The sequence below is a fragment of the Tenrec ecaudatus genome, chromosome 4 (genome assembly GCF_050624435.1).
Source record: "Tenrec ecaudatus isolate mTenEca1 chromosome 4, mTenEca1.hap1, whole genome shotgun sequence".
Classification (NCBI taxonomy): Eukaryota; Metazoa; Chordata; class Mammalia; order Afrosoricida; family Tenrecidae; genus Tenrec; species Tenrec ecaudatus.
In genome coordinates, this window is record NC_134533.1 from 8,018,932 (window position 1) to 8,034,836 (window position 15,905).

At 55.6% G+C, this 15,905-nt stretch overlaps 2 protein-coding genes and 1 long non-coding RNA gene across 5 annotated transcripts in view; 1 reads left to right on the forward strand and 2 right to left on the reverse strand.

Moving 5' to 3' along the window:
* CAPN1 (calpain 1) overlaps positions 1–2,388 on the reverse strand; it is a 32,233-nt gene extending 29,845 nt beyond the window's left edge. Inside the window, exons 1-4 of one of the 3 annotated variants that reach the window (XM_075545439.1) lie at positions 2,201–2,388; positions 1,132–1,399; positions 915–984; positions 561–679 (exon numbers count right to left, since the gene is read on the reverse strand). In XM_075545439.1, coding sequence (XP_075401554.1) covers positions 561–679; positions 915–984; positions 1,132–1,398 — 456 coding nt within the window. In that variant the 5' untranslated portion in view covers position 1,399; positions 2,201–2,388. Of the gene's footprint in view, positions 1–560; positions 680–914; positions 985–1,131; positions 1,416–1,969; positions 2,129–2,200 lie in introns of those variants that run through there. The other 2 variants (XM_075545437.1, XM_075545438.1) reach the window with 2 other exon arrangements.
* LOC142444497 (uncharacterized) lies at positions 2,104–15,649 on the forward strand. Its single transcript, XR_012783920.1, has 4 exons — positions 2,104–2,740; positions 5,175–5,448; positions 8,030–8,254; positions 9,596–15,649. It is a non-coding gene; the product is annotated as an uncharacterized LOC142444497 (long non-coding RNA).
* SPDYC (speedy/RINGO cell cycle regulator family member C) lies at positions 5,557–7,391 on the reverse strand. The gene is made up of 6 exons (XM_075545096.1): positions 7,229–7,391; positions 6,987–7,045; positions 6,470–6,555; positions 6,184–6,355; positions 5,895–6,106; positions 5,557–5,632 (listed from the first exon to the last, which is right to left on the reverse strand). The coding sequence occupies exons 1-6, from the start codon at positions 7,368–7,370 to the stop codon at positions 5,557–5,559; spliced, it is 747 nt and encodes a 248-aa protein (XP_075401211.1). The 5' UTR covers positions 7,371–7,391.
* Positions 15,650–15,905: the final 256 nt, after the last annotated feature.

Consider the following 15,905-nt stretch of genomic DNA (forward strand, 5'->3'; position numbering starts at 1 on the left):
CACCAAGGCCCCAGGGTCTAGCGCAGGTCAGCTGGGTGTGCCTCTCCCTACACCAGCTCAGGGAAACTCCAAATAGGAGGCTTGTGAGCAAAATCAGGTAAAACTGGCTTAAAGGACCTCCACCAGAGCCGCTCGCTGCAGGCCTCCTCCAGAGCTGCAGGGGATAGGGCGAGGCTGCAGGTGGGAAGGTTCCCCACGGAGAGACCATCCTCACGTTTTCAGATGGGGACACTGAGGCCCAGGGAAGGGAGAGGCTGTGTCCAGCACTCAACACAGAAGGCTTTCTTCTCTACCCAGCACTGTCTCCCAGACACGCACCGCCACCCAGGAAGGCTGCCAGCCGCAACATACCTGCCTGCCTACCTGCCCGACGGACCGTTTCCCACACTGACTGATGGGAGATGGCATCAGGAGGTCACATACCTCCTACAGGGAGGGCTGCCCACCCCTCGGGGTGTGTCCTTAGGCACCCTGGCTCCACACTGCTGTGTTCCCACCTCTCCCAGGTGTGTGTGTGTGTGTGTGTGTGTGTGTGTGTGTGTAGGGGGGGAGGCGCTCACCTGGAAGTGGAAGATGCCAGCATAGCCATCCTGGAAGCTCTGGCCGTGTGGAACCACTCGGTGCAAGAGGGTGTCATTGAGAGTGAGGGAGGCGATGGCAGCCAGCAGCCAACAGTCCCCTAGGATGGGAGGGAACCCAAGGTCACTCTGTGCCTGTGGGTGCCCATGCTGGGGAGCACCTAGCACACCCAATTCCCCAACACCTTGAGCCCTTTAGAAAGATCCAGGAATCCCGGGGAACCAGCCAGCTGAGGAGCCTGCCTGAACTTGCAGGAGGGAGGGACTAGGGCAGAGCGGGAATGGGGAACTGCTTGGGAGAGAGCTGGGGGTGGGGTGGGATGTGGGGGTCCTTACCCAGGGCCCCCTGGCAGATGTCCGTGCGGGTGGCTCCGTCCACGATGAACTGGGGGTTTGAGAGCAGCTCCTGTGGGAGAACCAGTCTTGTCCTTGGACTGGTCTCTCCCGGAAGTTGGTACCCAGTCATCCGGGACCTCATTCCCCACTGGGGGACCCGCCACCCCACACCTCACCTGGGGTGGTCAGACCCAGGAGTCAGAGTGACCCTGCTCACCGTGGGCCGTTTCCACTTGACACCGTAGGTCTTGGAGGAGTTGGGGCCCAGCTCCTTGAAGCCCAGGCTGTGGGCCACGGGAGGGAAGGCCTCGTCGCGGAAGAGGGCCCCGTTTTGCAGGCATGTTGCCCGCAGCTGCTCGTAGTCCTGGCCCAGGTACTTGATGGCATTCTCATGGCGGCCCAGGCCCAGCTCCTTGGCCCGCTGCTTCTGCACTTGGGCTGACACGCCCGTGCAGTACACGGGCATGATGATCTCCTCCGCCATCCTGGGAGGGCCAGGGCCTGCTCAGAGTGTAGGCCTCCCAGGACCAGAAGGGGCTGTTGCCTGCTACCGAGGCTCTCCCAGCTCTGCTCACCCCTCCTCCCAAAACTGGGGGTTCTGGAACCACCATTCCCCTCCCAAACTCAGGGCTCACTGGCACCCACTCTGTGCTCCTAGACTTCCGGTGAGGGGCTCACCGGACCCCATGTGGAGGTCACCACCTCCCCCTTCCTAAACCCATTGTCCTGGACCTGCAGCCAGCTGAAGCAGAGCCTCACAACACAGGGACCCCCAGAAAAGATCTCTTTGGTTCTGTGGGAAGGAGTCCACTGGAGTGCCCTTTCCCCTGGGCAACTCCTGGGGAGTATGTCTGCGTCCCTTTCCGCAGAATGCTGAGCCAGGCAGGGCTCTAGTGCCTACCCAGCCAGCCCTCCTCCAGCCCAGCCCCGGGGGACAGTGGCTAGGCAGGGAAGGGCACCGGACAACACCCTTTTCAAGCCCCCTTGCCATGGCCCAAACCCTCAGCCCAGCACAGGGACCAGGGATCCTGGCTGGGCTGCCCCCAGCTCCTTACCTGGGGAAGGGGGTCTTTGGGGCCCGCTGCTGTCCCTGCAACTGGCTTCCCGGTGGCAGCTCAGGGCAGGGCCCAACCAGGAAGAGAGCTCCTCCCCGCCCTCCTCCGGGCCCCTCCGCCCTCCTCCTCCTCCTCCCTCGCCCCTCCGCCCTCTCCGGGGCCCTGAGCGACCGTTTCCTCTCCCCGCACCTTATCTCCCCGGCACCCTCTCGGGCTATCTGTCTTACTCACGGTGTCTCCCGCCCCTCCTCCGCAGGCCCGGGGCCAGCGCTGCAAGAGGACAAATTAGTAAGCGACAGAGCAGTCCCCGAGGAGGGGCCGGGACAGAAGGGCAGGCGGGGGAGGGGCGCGGGCAGGCGGGGGTATTTTTAACCGGGGACCGCGGCTCGAATTGCAGGGCCGGCCCCACCCGATCGCGCCCGGCCGGCCCCCGGCACCCAGCGCGGCTGCAGCTGTCCCTTTCCCCGCCCGCCGCCCCAAGAGCCGGACCGAGATTCCGGGGTTGCGGCAGCGGCCAGCGATCCCTGCTGGCCGCCGGTCGCACCGCAGGCCACCTCTCTGCCCTGGACCTAGCTGCTCTGGCGGGGAACGAGGGACCTAGCGTCCTGGCTGGGAACGAGGCCTCCAGACTTTGAAGGCGGAGGCGCCTTTGCACAGGGAGCAACTGCGGAGCACCCCTTTTTCTAACCTTTCTGGGTTCTGCAGCCGGGAGATGTCTTCTGCGAACCCATCTGGCATCGCCCATGTGCCCAGCTGCTTCACCCAAGGATGGTAAGGAGACAGACTGAGCAGGTGGGCTTTGCCCACCCCTCCTGCCCGCCCCACCCCACCCCCAGCAGCTCCTCCAAGCCTCATAGGACATGCACCCTGCATCCCTGGTTTTATGAGGTTCACGACTCCAAAAGTGTGAAGAACTTTTGGCTTCTCTGACCCCCTACTCTCCCTCAGTTTACAGGCCAGGCAAACTGGCCCAGGGAGGTGCTCCTTGCCCAAGGGCCTCACCTGATGAGTCAGAACTGGGGCAGCCTCACATGCCCGCATGCCCTGCCTGCATCCAACCTTGACCCAGCCCTTTTACCTGGCAGGTGTTTGTCCTACCCACACCAGTGACTAAGGCCCACCCCGGGACGGGCGAGGGAGGGGCTCATCGCTTATTTTGGGGGATTAAGAAAGCTGGGTTGATAGACAAGTAGGGGTTAACCCAGCAAGGAAATGCTGGGGTGCGTTCCAAGCAGAAAAAAAAGCAGAGGTGAAGGTCCAGAGACTTGGACCCCCACTTGGGGGAACTCTAGAGTTCCTTGTTCCTGAATCAGTTTTTTTTTGGGGGGGGGGCGGAGGGAAGGACTGAGGAAGATGCAGAGATAAAAACAGCGCAGGCCAGCCCACCTTGGGCTCGCAGTTTCCCTATCACCTTTCCCAATCCATTTGTCCATTGGCAGATGAATGGTAGTCGGTGGGCGGAGCATTAGTTAGCCAATGAGATGGACGGAACAGGAAAACACAAAACTCTCAACATTCAAACTCACTGCCATCAGGTGGATGCTGACTCACAGAGACCAGACAGGGCAGGGTAGAACTGCCCCTGCGAGTTTCTGAGACTATGGATCTCCATGGGAGTAGAAAGCCCCCATCATTCTCCTGAGGAGCAGCTGGTGGTTTCAAACTGTTGACCTTGCGGCTACTCCACCACCAGGGCCCCTCTAAGAAGCCTGGTCCCAAAGGCCAAGTATTGTAGGATTCCATGTATGTGAAAGACACCCCCACTGTGAGGGCCCTCCAGACAATTCCCTGGCACACAGCCTCTGGATAGCAGAAGGAAACACTGCCCAGTCCCTCACACTGTAGAGGCCAGGGCTGCAAACACTGTGTCCATCCATCTTCTCAGGGCGGTCCTCTTTCCTGCTGCCCCTCACTTTACAGGCTGGATAGCCTTTCTGCATCCTGGTACTGGTCCCTTCCTGGAGGCAGGGTGGACACATACTGCTTCCCTGGGCGTCTTTTGAGAACCTCCCACACCTGAGGGCTCGCCTTCCAGGACTTGGTAGGACCGTTTTTGGCTGCGATTCAGGTTTTCAGTGGCCTTTTTTTTTTTTTTCTCTTTTCAGAAATAGATTGCCAGGCCTTCCTTTCTCGTCTTAGTTTGGGGGCTAGATTTTCACCTGTCCACCAGAGGTGACAAATTTCTTGGTGGTGGAAGTCCTGGGGACATCGCAGCCAACAGCACATCCTCACACAAGCCACCGCAGTCTGACAAATCCAGTCTCTTAGTAGCCCAATGCATGATCCTCTATGCCAACAGAGCATAGCTCTCGCGTGCGTGCTCTCTCGCTCTCTCTCTCTCTCTCTCTCTCTCTCACACACACACACACACACACACACACACACACACACACACACACACACTCGGTTACTCTCTGGAAGCACATAAGAAACCTTTACTTTCATTTGCTGGAGGTCCATGTGTCTTGATTCAAAATCCAGAACTTGCATGTGATGAACCTACCACTTGCTTTTTGCTCCTGTCTTGGCTCCTGGTGTCCTCATTCCCCAGGCCCCTCAGGAGCTTCTCAAAACGCAGGAAGGGGATTCTTATCCAGGCTCCCACCCTCTGGTGGGGGGGAGGGCCCAGAATTCCTCCCTGAGCATTCAGTCCCAGCCTTGGCCCAGCTCTGCCCTCCCCTTTCACCTTCCTGGAAGCTGGCTGGTGGTCCCCTCAGACATCCCCAGGCCCCATCTGAACACCTATTCCTGCCAGATCCCTTCACCATACTCCCTCCCATCTCATAAGAGCCCTGCTTAGTCTCACACCCACTTACAGCCAAGGCAGTAGAGGCAGAGAGAGAGAGAGAGAGAGAGAGAGAGAGAGAGAGAGAGAGAGAGAGAGAGAGAGAGAGAGAGAGAGAGAGAGAGTTAGTTAATGCCTGGCTCTGGAGAGCAACTGGTAGTCATTCCTGTCCTCTGCTTTCCCAAGAATCCCTCCCCCTCCCTGAGCAAACTGGAACATCTTCCCGGCTCCCCATGAATAAGAAACACACTCTTCTGGGTCCCCATTGTCTCTTGGGGGGAAGGAAATGTTGTATTATATGCTATGACATATTTTATCGCAGGCAGGAGGAGTGGGGACCAAGTTTTCTTCCAGAGTAGACTTGGATCTGTAGGCACATCTATCTTGACATTTTTGTCATTGTGTTGTGTTTTCAATCAGGTCCAGGGTCTTTCTGACGGGCTGTCCTCCTCGCTGGAGTCCATCCACCCTGTGCGGGTCTCTGCATCCATGAGTGTTGGTGGTGGTGGAGGGGAAACGGAGGTCTAAGGCTGTGATACCAGGCTGCAGCACTGGCCTGGCCCAGAGGTGGGGATGGTGGTGCCCACATCCCACCAAGCCCCCCAGCCCTTCCCTGGGTCAAGGAGCCAGGCCAGCGCCTATGTACAGTGGATGTCCTGTGGATGTGGATGTCATCCAGCCGACTAGGGCCAGAGTGAGTACAATTTGCAGGATGAGATAACAGCGTTGGGGTTGTGGGCAGCACTGCCAGCCTGAGGCCAGAATGACCGGGCCAGGGGGCTGTAGTTCATGGCAAGGAGAGTCAGTGGACAAGCTGGTGGTCTCGCTTCGCCCTGCTGAATGTCAGGGCCCAGGGCAGATCCACAGCTAGGAAAGGACTGCCGGGGGAAGGGCAGAGCGGGGCTGAGAGAGGAACCCTGTTGGGTGGGAGACATAGGATCAAGCAGATAGGAGCTCCTGCCTCCCCACCCTGCCCCCCACTCCTGGCTCCCCTGCCTACCTCCCGGCTCCCGTGCCCACTCACGTTGGAAGCTATAGGAGCCTGGAATCAGGTACAGTGGGGTGGGTGGGACCATGAGGAAGTCCCGACCCCTAGGTTTTGTGGCCACAGTGAGACAAGCCTGCATGGCAGGGCGGTACCCCCCAGCGGCTGGAGAGGGGCACTCTGATAAGAATTGGGCGTGGTAATGGCGGCAGCGTGGGGGCTGGCCACAGAGAGAACACTGGGGTGGAGAGAGCCCAGGACCCCGAGGCAGGGAGACTCCGGCCTCTGGGCAGCTCCTCTGAGCACGTCCGTGGTGGGGACGACGCTCCCGAGCCCAGGCCCAGTGGGACGGCACCTTCGCCATGACCTGCGGGGAAGAGAGGAAGGGGGTCAGTAGGTGGTAAGCCCAGCTGTGTTCTCCCGCCCAGGGATGCCGGCCCTCACCTCCTCGCAGCACTGGCGGCTGACCATTGCGCGGAAATCCATCCGGGCCCACAGTTTGTTCCTCTGGCGCAGGAAGTCAGCCACCCAAGGGCGCCAGTCTTCGCTGAGCGCCCAAGGGAAAATCTCACACTTTGGGTCCTCCAGGTCCTCCTCCATGTCATTGGCAAGATACCTGGGGACAGGGGCGCAGGTTCAGGGGACAGAGGCCAGAGCACCTGCCAGGCACGTCTCCGTCCGCTGTCCGCCACATACACACACCTCACCACACACCACCCCCGTGACTCACAGTGCCAGGAAGAAGTTGCTCTGGGTGTACTCGCTGAGCTGCAGGTGGGCGCGCTGGAAATAAACCAATACCATGGCCAGGAGATACTGCGGAGATAAAGGGGCGGAGCTTGGAGCATGGTGGGAGGAGCAGGGGCGGGGACTAGGGGCCAGACCCTTTGCACCCAAGAAACTGTTGGTGGGTGGAGGACTGGTCTCCCGCCCCCACCAGGCTGGAACTCCATGCAGTCAAACCTAAGGTTATCCCATCAAGTCGTCTGGGAAACCCAGCTGAACCCAGCCCTGAGGGTCGCTGTGAGGCGGCGTCTGCTCCAGGACAGGAATGGAGAAGTTGGGCTTTTCATCCTCTGGGATGTGAACCAACCGTGAGGCCTTTCCTCTGCTGTGCCCATCGGGTGCGTTCCAGCCACCACCCTTTAGGTGAGCAGCTGAGCACAAAACCACCCAGGCCAAGAAAGTACAATTCAACACCCCCCGAGTAAGCCCCCTCTCCTCTACCTGCATTCCGTACCCCTCACCTTATCTGAGATCTGGAAACAGGGGTCTTGGGAGAGGAACTGCTGGAGAAAATTGTCCTCTGGAAGTGAGAAGAAACAGTGGTCCCTGTTATTGCCCTTGGCCCCAACACCCCTCAGACGAGAGCGGCCTCAGGGTGCCACAGCCTAAGATTCCTCTGCTCCCACCCCTCCCACCACCCGGCCCAGCTCCCACCCTTCACATTTGTTCTCAAACCACCCCACCCCCCATCCCATGAACTCACCCAGAAGACGGAGGAAGGCTTGTAGCTCCTGGTGCTGGCGAGAAAGGAGAGACTCACCGCTCCGACCGGGACAGCTCCGGCCCCCCAGGTTTACGTGGGTGGCAGCCATGTGAGCAGTGGTAGGGTCTTGGGCGGTACTCATCTCTCAGAAGGACACGACTGAGGGAAAGTGGGGCAGAGGGATCTGTAGAGAAAGCAACCCCATCACTTAGCATCTGGCCTCCACTAAACCAAGGGACCTCAAAAAGGCGGAGAGATGGGCCATTGATAGCTTTGGGGGTTCAGAACAGGAGGCTGGGAAGCCTGAGGGATGGGGGTGGGGGGGACAGAACACAAGTCAAGAGTTTCAGCAGGGGCTCGGCCTACGGTCCAGGCCTGAGGGAGGTGGGAAGAGAGGAGCAGCCAGTACTGAGGCTGGCTGAGTGACTGGGTAGTGCTGGCAGATACCCACTTCCCAGACTGAGGAGACTGAGGCAGGGAGATCTCACCACCGCTAAAGGTGGAGCTTGTTCCAACCGAGAAGCCCGAGGCTTTTTACTGGGACTCTTGCCCATAGCAGAGTTGACCGGGCCCCTGGGCCCAGATGAGGAAACTGAGGCCCCACGAACGGTATGGCGCAGACAAATACTTGGGTTTAGCGCGGGGTTGGGAGTGGGGGTAACAGTCCCCTCCAGCATTTGGAGCTTTTTTCCCCTAAACCCTCTGACATCCCGAGAGAGCGAGAGACACCCCAATCAAGGGTCTCTGGGGAAGGTGCCCTCCGCCATCCCCACCACCCGCGATCCATCTCCGCCCGCACAGTCCCCGAAAACCATACCTGACCTCAGCAAGAACCTTCAGTCGATGAACTCCAGCGACCCCCGGGACGTATTAATATAGCCCTAGGACTGTCCCGCCCGGAGAAGGCCCTCCGCCAATCAGCTCCCTTCCTGCGAGGGGTGTGGCTTGTCTGCACCATTCACTCGCGTGAGACCGGTCACCTGCGGCTTCCCAAGGGAAAACGGCTGCAAATCTCCATCACCTATGGTGAGTAGCAGCTGATCCCTCGCCTGAAGGGCAGGGCGGGCCGGGGCCCCTCCCAGGTGCCGGCGGGGGGGAACCGGAAAAGGTTTAATTCTCTGCTGAAGCGCCTCGTTAGGACAGGCTCGCTGGGTGGATCTGTGTTGTGTTGCGATCCTTAGAAAACCCAGAAAACCTGTGGCTGCAGAGCTGCGTTGCGCCCGCGGCGCCCCCAGGCGGGCAGGAGCGGCACTGCCCCCAGGTGGCCAACGCCTTTCTCCCTCTGCGCGCCCCGAAGCTCCATCCCACGCGACGGGTCACGCCGCCAAATTAGACATTAGCAGCCCGCCAAACCCGCTGCCAGGGACTGGATTCCCGCTCTCAGCGACCCTATACAGCCAGCATAGAACGGGCCCCCTGGGTCTTCCCAGACAGAATTTCTCTGCAGGACCAGGCAGCCTCATCTTACGCCCCCAGAAAGGCTGGTGGGTTCGAACCACCCACCTTGTACTTAGTGGCCCCACATGTTAACTCACAGGCCGCCAGGGCTCTCATGTTTAATGGAGGGCATAGCAGTAGTGGATCGCACCCTTCGGCATGGATTTCAACTCAAGGTCAGGGAGACCCAAATCCTCCCAGATGGAAGCATGACAGTGGGGAAAAGGTTGAAATTGTCAAAGGTGTTGTCTTGCTTGGATCCACAATCAATGCTCATGGAAGCAGCGGTCAAGCGATCAAAAGACAAACTGCACTGGGTAAATCTGCACAAGAATTCTTTTTGTTTTTTAATCATTTACATCTCTTAACATTCCATACATTGATGGTATCAAGTTTATTTGTATATATGTTGGCGTCATCCTTTTCAAAACACTTTCTACTTAAGCCCTTGGTATCAGCTCCTCTTTTTTCCCCTCCCTTCCCCACCCTCCCGCCCTCATGAATCCTTGAGCCAATTATATGCTGTTAGTATTTACACTGTCCATGTTGTCTCCCTTCATCCAGGGTTCTGGCATTCATGCCCTTGGGGGGTATTAGAGATCCAACCTTGTGATGGGTTCCCCCTTTCTACTCCTCCCTGTCTTTTTTTAAATTTTTAAAATATAGTTTTATTGACAATACAGTCCACAAATACAATTCCATTGTTCAGTAATATTATTAAGAGTTGTACAATTATTTCTACCATCAGTTCCATAACACTTTCTTCCCACTTGTATTTGTTTTGTTTTTTTAATCGTTTTATTAGGGACTCATACAACTCTCATCACAATCCATACATACATCAACTATGCAAAGCACACCTGTATATTCATTGCCCTCATCATTCTCAAAACATTTGCTCTCCATCTAACCCTGTCTTCTTTTTTAAAGAACTCCTTAAAGTATTGAAGAGCAAAGATGTTGACATTGAGGATGAAGGTGCTTTGCGCCTGACCCAAGTCCTGGCATTTCCCATTGCTCCACACGCATGTGAAAGTCCGACCTGGAATGAGGAAGACCGAAGAAGAATCGGTGCCTTGGCGTTGTGGTGCTGGAGAAGAAGATGGCAAAGTACCTCGGAAAGCAGAAAGGACAAACCATCTGTCTTGGAAGAAGCACAGCAGAGTGCTCCCTAGAGGCAAGGACAGAGACTGTCTCACATACTTCGGGCATGTTGTCAGGAGAGACCAGTCCGCGGAGAAGGACGTCATGCTTGTTAACACAGAGTTGGCAGTGAAAGAGGAAGGCCCTCAAGGACACGGATGGACACAGGGGCTGCAGCCACGGGCTCGGGCATGGGACCCGCTGTGGGGATGGTGCAGGGCTGGGCAGTGCTGGTTCTGAGTTGCTATGGGTCAGAACTGAGTCAAGGCACCTCACAGCAGCAGCAGTGGAGGGCAGACCATGCGAGTTGGTCTTTTGTTCGTGGGAGTTGTCTTTTGTTCGTGGGAAGCCCAAACCTGGCTGCAGGTGAGGCTATTGTCTTGGGGCTGTAACTCCCAAAGGCCACAGCCTCTCCCAGGGTCCCTTGGGAACCAGAGCTGCAAGGTGGGAGAGTAGGACTCTCTGGGGCCCTGGAGGCCCTTTTGTTCTCCTTCACCCCATTTGAAGAGCAAGGATGTCCGTTATGACCAGGGTGCATCTGACCCGGGCTATGCTATTTCCAGTCTCCTCATCTGCATATGAAAGTTGAGACATGGAATAAAGAAGGCTGTAGCAGAATCAAGGCCTGTCAATGGGGGTGCTGGCAAAGACTCTTGAGGAGTCCCGTGGCCCGCTAAAGAGACAGACAAGTCTCTCCGAAGAAGTAAGACCAGAGCGGTCCTAAGAGGCAAGAATGGCGAGGCTTGGTCTCCCCTACTTGGGACGTGTTGTCAGGAGAGACAGGTCCCTGGAGAAGGACCTCGTGCTTGGTAAAGTGGAGGGACGGTGAAGAAGAGAGGCAGGCCCTTAAGGAGATGGATGGACACAGGGGCCGCAGCCATGGGCTCTGGTGTAAGGACAGCCATGAGGCTGGCGCGGGACCGGACGGTGTTTCCGGCTGTTGTACACAGGTTCCCTGCAAGGGGAAACCAACCCCACAGAGCCTAACCACCACCACCGCAGCCCACTCACTCTCCCATCACGCCGGCGGCAGTCCACTGCATTCCTCTCCTGGGCTCACCAGTGACTTTGCCGAACGCCTGGAGACTGGTGGCTCCACTTGGGTTCAAAGGCCTGCCCTCGGGTTAGCACTAGCCAGCCAGTGGGCGTCCTCTTGGGCCTTGCCCGAGCCTCTGGCTGACCTCATCTGACGGTGTCAAGTGCCCTTGCTCAGTTCAGGAGGCAGAGGCTCTGGGGACCCCTGCTCCTGACATTCAAATGAAGCCAAGCCCACTGCCGCTGATTGGACCGGGACTCCTAGGAACCCCCTAGGGCAGAGCCTCTCGTCCCTTTGGGTTTTCAAGTCTTTCCATCATTGGGGAGCAGACAGCCTCCTCTTTCTCCCAAGGGGAAGCTGGGAGGGTCTAGCCACTGACTTTGTCAGCAACTCGATGGGAACACCAGGGCACCACTGAGCAACGAGGGGTGGTGGTGAATGCTAAAGGCAGGGCCAGGTCCCCTGTGGGACATAAAGAGACTTTCCCCCACCTTTGTCTCCCCAGAGACATGCCAAACATTAGAGGCTGTTTGCCAGCACTTGATGGGAGGTCAGATGCTTAGAGATGTTCTCCCTGATAATGGTTTCCATGGAGAGCCAGAGAGTAGGTCAAACCTGCTCGGTGACATCCAAAGTTAGGCTGCCATCCTGAATCTGTAATCTGCCCATCTTGTCACATGTGTGCCCCCAATCCCTCCCTTTCCTAGTGTGTATATACCCCTAGATTGTTCCCCCCTCATTACTGTATTACCAATAGTGTAGGCCCTTCCTGTGATGTATGTCTTTACCTGTAATTAGGGGACTTGCCTGCCCCCCCCCCAACGGTATATAAGCCTTGGTTAGCAATAAAGAGCTCTCTCCTGGTTTTCTCTCTCCCCCAGTCCTCTCTCCTGTTCCCTCACCTGTCCTCCTTTCCCTCCCCCTCCCTCCTCCCCTCTTTCTTTCATTCTCCATGTAGACCACCAAGTGGGGCAGAGGTGAGCATGCTACCATGAAATGTGTCTGACTCCATTATTTCTATCTCTCTTGTTCTCTATGACTTTACTATATTATTTGCTTATCAACTGGATACGTGATGATTTGTTAGGGACTGGCTCCCCTGACAGTCCTCGACCCCCAAAACACAGCCTGCTGGACACCAGCACCCTGGAAGCCTGCTTTCTCCCATCTCTGCTTTATTCCCACCCCAGGCTTGGGCCCCGCTGCCCAGGGCTGTGTGCCCTCTGTCCTTGCCCTGCTCTTCCAAGTCCCACTGCCTCTCTGCGGACCACAGTCCTTCTAGGTCCCTCACACACTCTGGGTCTCCCCATCTCACTGAGTCTCTTGACCATTCTGCATCTCTTGGTCTCTCTGGGTAGCCTAGATTTCTGGGGCTCTGGGTATCTCTGAATTTCTCTCTCAGTCTCTCAGTATTCTTTGGTCTTGGTGTCTCTGGATTGGTCTGATGGCCCCTCTGGTTCTTTGGCTATGGCTAGTCACTCTGGCTCTTTGAGTGTTCCTGGTTCTCTGATTCTCTCAATCACTCTAGGTCCTTTGGTCTCTCTGGAGTACCTTTGTCTCTCTAAGTCTCTTAGTCTCTTACTGTGTGTGTGTGTGTGTGTGTGTGTGTTGCTGGGTCTCTAAGTTGAAGACATCTCTATCTGAAGGTCTCTGGGTGGTTTTAGGTTTCTAGGATTTTCTAGATGTGGATCCGTCTCTGTCTCCTACGATCTTCCTACCTCTCCACCACCACCCATGCTCCCCGAGACCAGCAAGACCTTCTCTGACAGCCCGGCCTCTATCAAGGCATGTGTCCCTCATCTGCTTGGTTCCTCTGTGAGTCCGGTAGCAGTCTCCGTAGCGAGCCCTGTACCCATGAACGCGGTGTTTACTAAAGATGCTGCTGTTAGGCAGGGCTGTCTGGAGAAACAAAGCCTGGGACACTCATCTGTGTGCAAGAAAGAACTTTATGTCAAAGAGTCATTCTCTATCAAGAGGGAGTCCTATCCCAGTCCAACTCAAGCCCCGGGTCCAAAGCTAGCCGGAGCCCTCTTCAGACTCACAGAGCTGAGGCAGATCATGTGCAAAGGGAGACCGCAAGTCCAGGTCGGCAGGTGCAGAGACATGTGGATCCAAAGTCGGTGGGGCCATGATGGCGTGCCAACAGCTCTCCAGGTCGGTGTCCCACGTGGAGCCGGCCCTGGCGGCAGACACAGAGACAGAGAGCCCCGGTGAGGAGGAAGGCGAAGGGCAGGAGGAAGAAGATATTCCCCGTGGCCACATCCACCCTCACCCTGTCACACAGGTTCAAGTGGACAAGAATCTCCCCGCCACAGAGACTGCACACAAATCAGTGCCCAGGTTCCCTGCAACAGCCCGGCCTTGTTTCCAAAGGAAAACGCAGACTTTGGCTATTTCCTGAGAGGTGAAGTCACTTGCTGCCAGAGAGGACAGGGTAGGACTGCCCCTTGGGGGCTTCTGTGACTATAACTCTTTACAGGAGTAGAAAGCCTCTTTCTCCTGTAAAGTGGAGGTTGGTTCAGAACTGCTGACCTCATGATTCGAAGACCAACATGTAACCACTAGGCCACCAGGGTTCTTGTTTTAATCTAAGGTTGTTACGTGTCATTGAATTGGTTCCAACCCTGTGCTCAACAGACCAAAACACGGCAAGGTCCCACATTGTCCTCACAATTGTTCGTAAGCTTGAACCCATTGATGCAGCCACTGTGTCCGTCCGTCTCTTTGAGGGCTTTCCCCTTGTTAGCTGCCCCTCCACTTTACCAAACATGATGTCCTTCTCCAAGGACTGGTCTCTCCGGACACTAAGGCCAAAATATGTGAGACGAAGTCTCGCCATCCTTGCCTCTAAGGCGAACTCTGGTCGTACTTCTTTCATCACGGATTGGGATTGGTTTTCCCTTTTGGCTCCTTTCATCTTCTTCTCCAGCACCACAATCCCAACACAGCAAGTCTTCTTCACTCTTCCGCATCCCCGTCCAACCTTTACGTGCATAAGGCACGATGGAAACTACCATCGCACGGGGCAGGCCCACCTTAGGCCTCAAAGTAGCATCCTTGCTTTCCAATACGCTAAAGAGGTCTTGAGCCACAGACTTGCCCAATGCAATGGGTAAGTCGCTTGCCCCTTGACTGCTGCTTCCAAGAGCATGATTGTGGATCCAAGCAAGACTAAACTCCTTGACAACTTCAACCTTGATCTGATAAGAGATTTTAAAAAGGAAACAGAGTGAGGGTCCTCCTACCCCTACGAGAGAAGGGGCAGGAGCAGACTGATGACAAGGACTTCCTGAGAACCGACAGGGATCGTCTTCATGTACAGCTAGCACCTCGCATTTGAGCGTCTCACCTCCCACACGATGAGAGAACACGTGACTCACAACCATCCACTGTCAAAAGTCATCTACTTCATGAATGGGGGGTGCACATGGACTACACCTTGGGTGGATCCCCCGACCACAGACCAAGGAGGCAAGTAGCTTTGCCATCATACAAAGTGCATTGGAGAGTGGATCCATGCTGATGCAGTGCGGCTAGACATTGACACCTCAGGTCATATGGGGGTTCGATTTTGTCGTAAGAGGACGGCCAAAGTAAGCCCCAGTGGAGCATTTTCCATGGGAAAGCTTATGGATCCTGGGCGCCTACTGAACTCTAGCCCCAATCCAAGAAGAGTAAGTCCTGATAACGTGGCCCTGCTCGATACTTGCCTTTAAGAAATCATCTCTGAAGACAAGGCTGCTACAGCAAAGTGTGGTGAAGAAAGCAGATGGTGCCTGGCTATCAACCGGAAGAGTGCGTAGGGTCTTCAAGGCTTGTATTCAACAAGCAACCAGCTAAGTGAGGAGTCAGCTAAGCCCACATGGAAGAAGCACACCAGCTTGTGAGATCCAAAGATGACAATACCGAAATTCAGAGATGATGAAGGGAAAAATCTCAGAGCTTAAATTGCCAACACCCGAGTGGTAGAAGGCTGTGGAGGACAGTGGGAGCCACAAACCCAGCTTCAGGGTGTCTAGTCAGATTAAGCAGATCCCCCCCTAGCCACAGGCAAAGGTCTGGAACAGCCTTACCATCAAACATAGATCACTGTCATCCTGATTAGGATCACACTTGATACTTGGCCAGTTGACCTCCCTCTACACCAGTGGTTCTCACCCTTCCTCATGCCGTGACCCTTTCATACAGTTCCTCATGTTGTGGTGACCCCCAGCCATAAAATTATTTCCATTGCTACTTCCTAACTGTCATTTTGCTACTGTTATGAATCATCATGTAAATATCTGATATGTCCCCCACTATCATGATCTGAATTCTACCTTGCAAATCTGGCTAGACCAGAGGATGTACACTGGTGCAGACAGGAGCTGGAGGCACAGGGAATCCAGGGTGGATGATACCTTCAGGACCAGGGGTGTGAGGGGCAATACTGGGAGGGTAGAGGGTGAGTGGGTTGGAAAGAGGGAATCGATTACAGGGATCTGCATGTGACCTCCTCCCTGGGGGATGAACAACAGAAAAGGGGGTGAAGGGAGACATCGGACAGGGCAAGATATGACAAAATCATAATTTATAAATTATCAAGGGCTCATGAGGGAGGGGGGAGAAGGGAAGGAGAGAAAAAAATGAGGACCTGATGTCAAGGGCTTAAGTGGAGAGCAAATGCTTTGAAAATGATGAGGGCAATGAATGTACAGACGTGCTTTACACAATTGATGTACGTATGGATTGTGATAAGAGTTGTATGAGCCCCTAATAAAACGTTTAAAATATAGATCTGTTATGCAGGATGTATTTTCATTATTACAAACTGAACATAATTAAAGCATAGTGATTCATCACAAAAACAATGTCGTTCTATATTGTGAACTATTTATTTCTAATGGCAAATCAATGAAATGTTGTCTGAAGCATGGTGTCGCATGGGTAACAGTCTTCACACCGGGTACTCCTATGTGAGCGTCTCTGCATGTGGGCGGACCCGCCTGGAGGCAGGCAGAGGAGCTGTGTCTCGGTTCCTAAGACCATGGGAACTACGTGTTTTCCCATGGTCTTAGGCGA